The sequence below is a fragment of the Ammospiza nelsoni genome, chromosome 16 (assembly GCF_027579445.1).
Source record: "Ammospiza nelsoni isolate bAmmNel1 chromosome 16, bAmmNel1.pri, whole genome shotgun sequence".
Classification (NCBI taxonomy): Eukaryota; Metazoa; Chordata; class Aves; order Passeriformes; family Passerellidae; genus Ammospiza; species Ammospiza nelsoni.
Genome location: NC_080648.1, coordinates 17,110,586 through 17,121,991, shown reverse-complemented (window position 1 = coordinate 17,121,991; position 11,406 = coordinate 17,110,586). Strand labels below are relative to the sequence as shown.

Sequence of the window (11,406 nt, the reverse complement as noted above, 5' to 3'; positions counted from 1 at the left end):
CCGGGACCTTTCCAGGTACAGAGCTGCTCTGTGGGATCGTGTCCCAATTCCCTGAGGAGCTCAGAGCCGGCAGGAGCTTCGTGTCCGCTTACCCGGCAGCGCGTTTGGGATGGGGATCCCAGGGCAGTCCCGATCCCACGGCAGCTCTGATCCCATCGCCACCCTTGTCCCATGACAGCCGCGATCCCGATCCCATCGCGACCCTTGTCCAATGACAGCCCCGATCCCATCGCGGATCCCAGGGCAGCCCCGATCCGGTGACAGCCCCGATCCCCTCTCACGTGCCCCGCGCGCTCCCGCGGCCATGGCTCCCTCACCGCGCGCTCCCGCCGGCCCCGCTGACGTGGCGTGCGCTGATTAGCGGGCGCCGGGCGCGGCCTGGCGGGAGGCCCCGCCCCCGCTCCCCTCAGAGCGCGGCCATGGCGTACGGCGGCCTGGCGGTGCCCATCATCGTCATGAGCGTGTTCTGGGGGGTGGTCGGCGGCGTCCTGCCCTGGCTCGTACCCAAGGGGCCGAACCGCGGGTGAGTGACCGGGGGGCGGCGGGCACCGGGCACCTTCCCTTCTGTGCCCCGCGGCTGTGGGGGGAGGCCCCGGCGGAGGCGTCCCCGGAGCCCTGAGGCGCCCCGAGGTTGCCGGGCCTGAGGCCGTCGCAGCCCCGCGGGCGCAGCGCTGGCGCAGCACGGACGGGCTCGGCCGCCCCTGGGGCTGCCGGAGCCGGGCGGTGCCCCGGGGGCCCTGGCAGGTTTGGGTTTCCCCTGAGGCCCTGGCACAGGGTGCCCAGAGGAGCTGGGGCTGCCCTGGATCCCTGGAATCCCAGATTGGACATTGGGGCTTGGAGCCACCTGGGATAATGAAAGGTGTCCCTGCCATGGCAGGGGGTGGAACGAGATGAGGTTTAAGGTGTTTTCCAACCCAAACCATTGTGTGAAAGCTCTGCAGGCAGAACGTCCTGTGTCAAGGTGCCTCATTGTCAGGCGATATTTGAGCAACAACTTCCTCTTTCTATCCTTACTTGACCTTTCCTAACTTACTCCAGCGTCCTCTGGTTCCACACTGGGTGAGACTGGAAGGGCTGCAGAGGAGGATTTCTGGGTGAAATGTGTGCTGGTGCCCTTGTAGCTGAGCACAGCAGCTGGGCCTCTAAGCTGATGTTTTTCCTGCAGTGGTTGTGGCTGCTCAGATTAAAAGGCAGACGAGTTTTTGTCTTTCTCTTTTCTCTAGGAGATAATGGCTTCTTAATCTCTCTTCCTCTCTCTGACACTCCCTCTACTCCACAGGTACCAGCTGTCTTTTCTCTCAGTTCTTTACCTAAACCCTCAATATTCCTCAGGCTCTGATATTTCTTGCCTCTCTTCCAAAGCTGATGTGTGTTTCATGCCTGGAAACCTGCCTGTCCTCAGAAATACCTTGGAGAAAAGGCTTCCAGGCATGGGAGTGTGGGAATTCTGTGCCTCACCAACAGAAGTTACTGACCTCCCATGAGGTTTTGTTACTCAGTTGGGGGAGGAAATACATAGATGGGAATGCCTTTTTATAATTTAAAAATAAAAAAAAATAAATAAAACACTTTGCTACCGAGTTCTATGAGCTGCAGAATATCTCATTTCCTCTCCTCCTGTTTCAAACCCATCTGTGTGTGTGTAGCTGCAGCTTTACCCTTTGCAATTTCAAGAGCTTGGTTCTTTCTTCTTTTCCCCTTTCCAGTGGTTTCTGACACAGCTGTGTTTCACCAAGAAAAGAAAATTTTACACTAGAGCTTTGAGGTTTTATTTTGTATTCAGTTTATAAACCCCTCATTCATCATATAAAATTAAAAGTGACAATCTGACACTAAAACTTTCTTTAAGTAGAATTCTGCAAATGAACAAAGTGTGCATCCAGACTAATGTTATGGACACTGCATCAGATTTTGCTGCTGCTCACAGTGATTTTGTTCCATCCAGCTGTGAAGTGTTTGGCAGAGCTGTGTCAGTCCTGCAGATCTGAGCTCTGCAGTTCACTCGGCTGGAGGAAGCCAGAACGTTCATGTTGAGTCATCTTTCATATGATCAAAGTTGAACTTGCCCTTGTTTGTGGGGTTTTCTCTGTGAATGTTGTGATCAATCACACCACCACAGCTGATCACGTTTCTCCTTCCTCTTGGCAGAGTTATCAACACCATGCTGGTGACCTGTGCTGTCTGCTGCTACCTGTTGTAAGTACAAACACTGCCCTGCCCACTCCTCTTGGAATCACAAGTTCCTTTTTTACAGCCTCAGAGCAGTTAGAAGCTTTTTGAATGTGTCACAGAGATCTGGACCCGTTCTTTGACACCTCTTGGAATTCTTTCAGTGTGCTGAAGAAATTTTCCCATTGGAAATGCTGAATTAGAAAACCTGAATTCCTCCTCTGACACATGGCTGTGAGCTGTCCTTGCATGGGCTTGCTGTTCCTCCTCTCCAGTTCCCTGCCTCATTTGTTCACAAGTACAATGACAGTTCTAAGATTTTCCTGATTCTTAGGCTTTTTTTGCCTTTTCCCTTTCCACTTTATATTTAATTCTAACTCAAACCCACTGAACAGCTTTTCTTTTAAATTCCTTGAATATATTCTCAAAATCTGGTGGAGTGGTGGGTGGGAAAGCTGCTGCATGGTGGGTTTTTAGTGAGACTTTGATATATTAAGACAATTTCTCTTTAAATGCACAGTGTATTTTGAGGCTGCCTCCTTTCTGTAGGAGATTTAGTAGCAATTACAAAGTGACTTGTTGAGAGCTCCTCATATAATGTTTTTAACCAGGATTTAAGCCAGCTGCAGCTGGAGACTGCAAGACAAAGCTTGCTTGTGTTTTTCTCTCCTTTTTAAAGACTGCGGAGACTGATCTTGTAAAAAACTGCTGTGCAGAAATAATTTTGAAAGAATTTGTTATGCAGAGTAAAGTGGTAAAAATCTGGCTTTATCTTAAGGGTTAACTTGTTATAAAAATTATTATTTGGAGTTCCATTTGAACCTGAGTGGTATTTGTACTTTCCTGAACTATTTATGCATTATTTATGCTATTCAAAGGAATTGAATATGAATATTTAGAGAAATGCATCTCAGTGTTCCATGTTCCAGGAGAGGCCTGTTGGGTTAACAACTTACACAGGTTTGGTTTAGGTTAATAGTGTGATACTCAGGGTTAGTATCACTTTATACTCTAGAAAATTTATTTCTATTCAGAGTATTTGATATGTGAACTCCTAAGAATTCACTCTTGCTTAACTGCAAAAGTCCAGCAAACTTGGCTCTGTTTTGTATGCACAGAAATTTTTAAATTTAAGTTTTGCTGAGTGAATATAGAAATTTGAGAATTTATGCAAGCAGCTTGAATTTGGGGTTGAAATTTGGGAATCTCAGTGCTGTGAATGGCTCCTTGCCCTGCACATGAAGTTTGTGGCAGCCCAGTCTCATAACAGGTCCCAAGTGTTTGGCTAAGAAAGGACAATTTTTTGGTGATTTTTACTGGGTTGCTTCATTTATGTTTCACTAAGTTGGGTGGATTTTAATTAGGAGAAGGGTTGAGCTTTCTTTTGATTTTATTTAAAGTTCTCACTTGGGTTTTTCTACAGAAATTATGTCCCACTCTTGTAAAACCCTTGAGGTTTGGTGTTTGTATTGTTTGAATTTCCCTTGAAGTAGAGGCTGTGGCATCTGCAGCATCCTCTAGATAATGATGTGAAATGTATTTGTTGTACAATTTCTTAACTTTGGGCTAAATTCTGTGAACTCTTCAAGTGTACAGTGGTGTGTGACTTGTAGGTTTAGTTGATTATTTTATCTAAACAGACCCATTATAAAGCCTACTGTTATTGACATGTTTTATAAACTGCTCCTGTGTGTCCAGGGGTTCTTTGCTAATTTTGTGGGCTCTAACTTCTTTTCTGAAACCCAAATTTCCTTTGGCTTTCTCCAGTTATACTTGGGGGGAAAAAAAGGCAGCAAAATCTTAGGATATTTTCAACCCTCCGTAGTTGGACCCAACCACAGAAATTGCATTTGTGGTGTCTGCTTGCCAGAATGCAACAAAAAGCAGATTTTTCTCATCGTGTTCCAAGACAGAACTTGCCTCATCACAGAGTCTTTCATTTTTTATTTGCTCATTTATTCTGTATAAAATTGTAGAAGAGCCCTCTTTGGAAAGGACCTCAAAAGATCTGGTGCAACCTTTTCCCTATGTTTTTTTCAAACATATGGAACTTTATTCTATTTGCATTCTTTTCCTTTTGGGGAGGAGGCACTGAAAGCATTTGAGACTCTAATTTTGGGTGGTTAAAGAAAGAGATTAATTTTTCATTCAGCCTTGAAAGAAGCCCAAAGAATTGTTCCTGAGATTTCATCATTAGATCTGTTAGGATTAAAATAATTTCTGCTGCCCCAGGTATTTGTGTCCTGAGCAGTGGCTGGTGCTGTTCTCTGTTCCTCTGTAGTTCAGTCTCTGCTAGATCTGCTTTTATACTCTTTGAGTCACCTTTCCAGTTCAAAGTAGGGAAAAACAATTTCCTGTCTTCATTAAACACCACTTGATTAATAAATTGGTTTTCACTGAAATTAATTAGCAGTCAATACATTTCAACTTAAAGCTGTTCCTTCTGTATTTAGATTTAGCAGTGATAATTTGAATAGCCATGTTAATTACATGGGATTCATTTGGTTGTTCTGTGGAAGATATTTGCATCTGATTTGTGTACCCAGCAGCCTTTTGAAGAATAAACCATTCTCAGGGACCTCATAAAGTCTAAGGCAAAGTCCAAGGAGTTACTGCTGCAGAAATTAGAGGTTACACCATATTCTGAGGTACTAAATCTATTTTGCTGTGCACAAAGCAGTTCCTGAACAGTGTCATCATGTCCTAACAGAGGACAGGGTGCTTGGAAAATTGTATTATTTGCTCCTGATTCTAACAGGATTAAAATATGGATGCCCAAATTGACATTTAAACAGAGATAGCAGGACCTTAATTTGTAACACGAGCACAGACAGATGGCAGTTGTGGTGGGAAGACCTTTTAAAAAAATCTCTGCTACAACAGAAGGGACTTTAATTTCCTTGTCTGAGCTGGATAATTAACAGTAACTGTTCTAAGTGGGATCTGGTAGAATTTGAGGACCTGTGGGTGGCTCGAATGCCATACCTGCTTTTAGCAGCTCTGGAACGTTGCACCTTGGATACAGAGGTTTGTTTTACTCTGAATCCACTTTGCTGGATTGTTGTATAAAGCAGCATCACTGAACCAAAGCACGGGAAAAGCTTTTTCATGCCCTACCTTGAACGGCGGGCAGCTGCAGCCTGAGAGCTGCTTTAAATTGCTCACCCTGGCAGGCAGGGGGAGGAGAGCGCTGCTGCCCTAATGGCACCCGGCTGCCAGCCCGGGTATCCAGCACGGCCCCAACAAAGAAAGAAATGCCTTTTAAACCTCCACGCTGCTTTTCCCCAGGCCTGCTCCCACAGGCTGAGCTTCTCAATGTGCTCCCAGCTCGTTTAATTCACAGCCCTGCCGGGCCTGAGCTCGGGAGGTGAGGGGTTCGTGCAGGGGGTTCCTTCCTGCTCCGCGGTGACAAAAGGAATAATGTGCTTTACCAGGCTTTTGGTGTTCTACCCTCCTCCCACTTGTGTTACTTCAGGATGCTGGAGGCAGATGGCACAGTGCTCCTTGGATCCGTCTGGTGGATCTGAAAAATTAACCCTCACAAAGAAATCCCCCGATCATTTTAACAGCTAATTTGCTGTTCTCTTAAGTGGGTACAACACCATGGTCTCAAAATGCATTGTTGTCACTGCTTTGGACAGCAGAGTAGAAACGTGTCAGCCTGAAGGTTTTTGGCTGCTCTCAGTGGTGTCTTGCTGATGTTTTAATTCCTTTGTAGAGCCTGCTACGTGTTCCAAGGCTGTGACTGATGGGCTGCTGCAGGCTCAGCTCCTTGTTTTAGCTGCAGTTCTACCCCCTGCAAAACTGAAAGGGGCATTGCACAGCAATCTTGGTAAATTTGAGGAGGATTGATGTGTTTTCCTGAAGTCTGAGCCACATCTTTGCCTCTGTGGCTGTTGCAGGCAGCCGACCTGCACTTGGTTTGCTGGTCAGAGCATCAAGGTTTGTGTGGAATTTTCCATGACTGCCTAAGCACTCTGATACATTTGTGGCAGCTCCCATTACAAAGCTGCTCTGCTTTTTCTCCTCCTTACAAAGCATTCTAGAAATAGCAGACAGATGAGCCAGTGTGTTCACTAAATGTGTTTATATACTTAGTATTTAACATAGATTTAAATCGGTGGAAGCATCCATTGCTTTTTTTGATTCTTGTAATGTTTACAAAGCAAATATATCTTTTAAGAGTGGAATATTTATTTCTGTTTAGTTTTCCTGGATATTTTCCACAAACTACATTCCTCTTGTTCTCAGTTCTGGCCATGGCTTCTGCAGTGTTAGTTTGTGCTGTGCTCCAGTGACAAGGCTGTGTGCTGATCATCTGGGGTTTGTGTGATATTGGGGTTGTTTTTGTGGGGTTCTTTTTTTGTGTTCTTTTGTCCCCTTTTGCTTCAGGTCCATGTTTCTTGACCTCTGTGCCAGGTTTAAATTCACTTTTGTTAAACCTCTGAAAAATATACCACGTCTGCAAGGGCAGGTTGTTGTGCACTGAGAAGCAAATGAGAGAGAGGATGTTTCTCAGAGGTTGTTGTTTAAAGGATGCTTCAAAGGCACTGAAAAAAGGTCTTGTCTCTTTTATGTTTTCATCTTCTGAGCCCCCAAATACCTGAGTTTCATGTGTCTCAAAACACTTTTCTGTCAAAAGAGAGGTGTGAGGGCAATGCTAGCAGGTGGGTTTGTGTTGCTTTCAGTTGAGCAGGACAATCTATTTCAGCTGCAGAAAGATTTGGTGCCATAACTTCATTGCTGGTGGCTGGTCCTTGTGTTTGACCTTGAGTAGAATTTTTATTTGAACCTAGACCGTCCTAAAATAGCCTTTTCTTCTCTGATAGTCCTCGTGTTTGGACAACCTTCCATTGTCACAAGCTGTCCTGTGGCTGATTTGTCTCTGTTGGGTCGGGGGGTTCTCTTGCAGTTGGCTGATTGCAATTCTGGCTCAACTCAACCCTCTCTTTGGGCCTCAGTTAAGCAATGAAACAATCTGGTACCTCAGATACCACTGGCCTTGAGGATGTCTGTGCTGTGCTGCAGCTCCTTGACAGGTGAGTATGAGCAGATTTATTGATATATTTGCTGTGTTAAAGCTTCAGAGAGATGGAATGGTAATGTGAGCAGTGTGCTCAACCCAGTGTAGACCTTTGGTAGGAGGAATCTGTCTTTCTGTAGGCTGCAACAAAACATTTTGGATGTTAGTTCTTGATTGGATACATGAAAAGCTTGAACTGAATTATTGACAGTCAGTTTTCTTTCTATGCTGCTATGTAGTGCTGTGTTCAGGGGTTTGTAAGGAGAACAAAACATTACTTCTAAAAAAAGATATAATTGAACTGGGGTAACATAAGTGGATTTCCTAATCTTTACCGATTGTTAAAGCTCTCCTCAAGCCTGCTACCATTTCATCTAAGACCTGTCCTGATTTCCAAGGCAACACAGCATTGCCCTCATTCATCTGGGAAGTCGGAATGGGAGCTGCCATTAGAATGTTCTTTATCTCCTGAGCTCACAGCTTGATGGTTTATTTTGTTTTTAATGACAGCCTGTGTGCAGCTTTAATCCCAGCTGGGCCTGGTGCTTGCTATCAGGGCAGTGCTGCTGGAATGTGGTTCTTGCAGTTCCTGGGCTTTTTGACAGGGCCAGCACAAATAAAGTGTTGTACAAGAGTACCCTGATGCTGTTGGGCTTGTTCAGGAGGGCAGCATTTGGAATTGAAGGTTCAAATGAAGGAAATGTGGAAACAAGCAGCCATGATTATAGTTTTTAAGCGGGTAACTGAATAATTAAACACATTTTTTGTTTGTCCTTGTACAACACAGTCTCAGCTCAGTGCAGCAGGCAGTGACAGCTGATGTTACAGCTCTGTTAAATCCTTTCTGTGAGGTGTCCTGCACATTTGCTCCCCAGTTTCAGAGAAGGTTTCCTGTGAACTGGGCTGTTGGCAGACTGGCCTGTGTGTGTGTCTGCAGCTCCTTTTAAGCACCAGGCAGAAGCTGAAGGTAGACTTGGCCCTGCTTCAACGCCAGGCCTGTAATTAGCCAAGTCAGTCAAGCAGAATTTCCTAGGAGCATTTTCACTGCTTGGGTGCTAACATATAATTAGTTAGCTAAAACAGAGAACAGTGTGTTTTGGTAATGGGCACAAAGATCCCTGAATCCCATAGGATGATTCAGTTGCCTGGGATCTGAAATTGGAGTTATCTGGACAGAAAAATTGGGTTTCATGGTCTGTGTTGAAACCAGCAAGGACAGGCAGGAGGTGAGACACAACCTCTGGATTCCTGCTAACAGAACCAGGCCCTTCCCCTCCATTCCAGTGAAGGATTTTCCAGAGAACTGGAATTAAATTTGTACCAAGGAAGAGAGGGGACCTGTGTGTTTGAAGCTGACTGCAGTTTCTGAGGAACTGTCATTTTAAAACTTATTAATGGAGTATTTCAGCCCTGCACAGCACATGCTGTTTTGTTACATGAAGGGGTTTGCTTTAACCTTTCATCTGATTTTATTGACTTGATTTTGGAATAAAATTAAGATTGTTGCCTCTGAAAAGGAAAGGTTTAGAAAAGTAAAAGCATTTAATAATCCTAAAATATCTGTTCTTTGTTGTTTGAAATGTGCTGTCCCAGGTCACAGCACTGCAGTGTTGTTTGAGTGCTGTGGCAGGGCTGAGGTGCTCCATGTCCTGTCCTTGCTCCCCTGGAGTTTGTGCCTAGACAGGAGCTGGGAGTGAGATTCCATCTGATAAGAGCTGGGATATCTCTCTGACACCGCATGGATTCCCATCAGTGTAGCAACCAGTTATTTCTGGATTTTAAGCTGTGCTTTTCCAGCATTCAGGAGAGATGTACTATACTTGTTTCTGCCTCCTGTTCCTTTCAGTTGAGGTTTGGGTGGATTAGTATGGAAAATGCAAAGAAAATGAAGTGCTAACTCCCAAAGTGGAAAAGATCCTTAAAAATAAAGATGATTAAAGCAAACCCATTTTACTTAACTGAGCAGCCTGAAAATGCTCCAGTGAGCTCCTCGTGTTCTGCTGAGGAACTCTGCATGTGCTGGCTCAATTGATCTGTGCCAAATCCCACAAGTTTGCTCTGTGTTTTCAGGCAGCCTCCCTCCCATCCAAGGGATGATTTTCTGGCAATTCACTTGATACATCCCCAAGTTAATGGCTTGGATGGCAGCGTGCAGGAGCACACAGAGCTCTGTAGCCATGGTAAATCCAGGCTGTGCACTCTCCCAAACTGTGATCCAACAGTGCCTTTTCTCCTTAGCTTGGTGAATTCACAGCCTGTGTTCTCAGAGCAGGAACTGCCTTTGTGCAAGTGGAGAAGGGCTCTCATCCAGCTCGCTGGGTGCTGTTACAGCAATGAAAACATTGGAGGGAAAGAGTTGTTCTACCAGCTTATAATATAACTAAAACTGCTTGCAGTAACTTCAGAAATGAAACTGCCAAGCAAACATCCCCACAGATGAATTATCTCCAGTTCTTGACCATTGCCCAGTGCATTTGTGGAGTGGAAATAGCTGTGCTTAGCAGCCAGGCCTACAATTAGCAAGCTGTCTCCATGAAGGAATAATGAAGGTGCCTCTTGCTTTGCAGGTGCAGAAGAGATGAAACCTGCAGTGACCCAAAGGTGCCCTTTCTGTAGCTGTTGGATGCGAAGCCTGCAGTAATGCCTTAACCTTTCTAACGTTCTTCAAGTGGCTTCTTCAAAGTCTTGTGGTTTTTCTACTATTCCATTTAACAGAGTGCCTAATGCAATTTATACTCCTCTTTGGTACTGTCAGTTTTTGACTGTTAACTCTGGATGTGATGAAAATTTCTATTTTTTACGGGTCATGGAATCACATTTCCTGTTCACTTTATCTGTAATAACTCTTTATATTTGCAGGTCTTAGCTTGTCTGTCATTGTGCTGTTCACCCCTGTTCTGTTTGCACTGGACAAAAATGTGTGCAATAAACTGTGTGAGGAGAGGACAAGCAGTGGTACCATGTGCTGATGGTGATTTTTATTTTTTCCAAATTAATTGTATTCTTGAGAAATCGGGCCTTAAATTTCTCATGCCTGGAAATAAAACTAATCCTCTGCTTGATACAAAACGTTCTGGTGCCATGTTTAACTGTTGTCTGTGGGTTTAATTGGATACTTGGAGTTGAGCTGAGGATGTTTACATGATGTGGATAAATTGTAATGAAGTTAAATAGCAGGAATAGATGGGGAATTGTTGCCTGTATTGAGACCTCTGGGGTAGATCTATAATAGGATTAAACTTGCAATTTAAAATTGCTGAAAAGTGCAGGAATAAGTGAATGCTTGGCTTGAGAGCCTCTTTTCCAGGAACTTCCCATTGTCTGAGGGGGACTCAGAGTAGCAAAGGTAACGTGGTTAATTTGATGAAGCCTTCACTGTGATTTTGACAGGAGGCTGATTTAATCCCTGGCACATTTGGAGGATATTATAGGAGCAAATGGACTGAATTGAACAGCAAACATTCCAGTTGTTTTGTACTGACCTGACCCTTGCATGTGGATTGCAGAGCTGGGAAAGCCCATGGCAATGTGGGCAAGGGGTTCCTGAGGCTCCTCAGTGTCAGCTGAGTCCGTGGGACTGGGATGGATCTGCTCAGTTGGTTCTGAGGAGCAGCTTCCAAGGGTATAAATGCTGCTCCCTGGATGCCTCCTTACCTCATGTGCAGATAAATTACAGTTATTCCCTTTATTGTTGTGCACAAGGACATAATGGAATGGTTAATATTTCATTTGCTTTTCCCTCTTGGATAGCACCATTAACTGTTCAGTGGGACAGCGCTCATTACTACACAGGAAATTCCAAGATCCTGACATGTAACTTGCACTGATCCAAAACTGGACAGTGTGAATTGCAAAAGAAGGAAGAACGTGCCCATTATTACAAATAAACATAACAGCTGTTGGGACTGCAATAGTGGATTTTTTTTTTGCCATGTCACCTTCAAAGAGCTGTATTTCATCATGCAAGATGTTGTACCCTGTCATGTTACACAGTCTGTACCAAAAATTACAAGGAAAATTGAAACCAAATGATCATATAAAAACTTAAAAGTTGTTGTTTGATTTTTGAAGTGTGTGGAGAATAAAATATGTTGACATTGTATGAGAGGAGGGAGAGAAATACTCCAAGATATCGTTGACAGTTTTGAGATTTTGAAATATGTTGATCTGCTTGTCATATTTAGCCTGAAGAGAAATATCCCAAGAGAAACACT

The 11,406-nt window shown here is 44.3% G+C and overlaps 1 protein-coding gene across 1 annotated transcript; it reads left to right on the top strand.

The window, feature by feature from the left end:
- Positions 1 to 368: 368 nt before the first annotated feature.
- ATP6V0E1 (ATPase H+ transporting V0 subunit e1) lies at positions 369 to 10,261 on the top strand. Its single transcript, XM_059483300.1, has 4 exons — positions 369 to 523; positions 2,149 to 2,196; positions 7,082 to 7,208; positions 9,760 to 10,261. Exons 1-3 carry the CDS (start codon positions 420 to 422, stop codon positions 7,173 to 7,175), a joined length of 246 nt encoding a protein of 81 aa, XP_059339283.1. The 5' UTR covers positions 369 to 419; the 3' UTR covers positions 7,176 to 7,208; positions 9,760 to 10,261.
- Positions 10,262 to 11,406: the final 1,145 nt, after the last annotated feature.

Bases quoted from the DNA above. Each gene is read 5' to 3' on its own strand.
- ATP6V0E1 (XM_059483300.1), top strand. From the start codon at position 420: ATGGCGTACGGCGGCCTGGCGGTGCCCATCATCGTCATGAGCGTGTTC. The intron at 524-2,148 runs GTGAGTGACCGG...TCCTCTTGGCAG, and splicing joins CCCAAGGGGCCGAACCGCGG to AGTTATCAACACCATGCTGG. The intron at 2,197-7,081 runs GTAAGTACAAAC...GTTCTCTTGCAG, and splicing joins GCTGTCTGCTGCTACCTGTT to TTGGCTGATTGCAATTCTGG.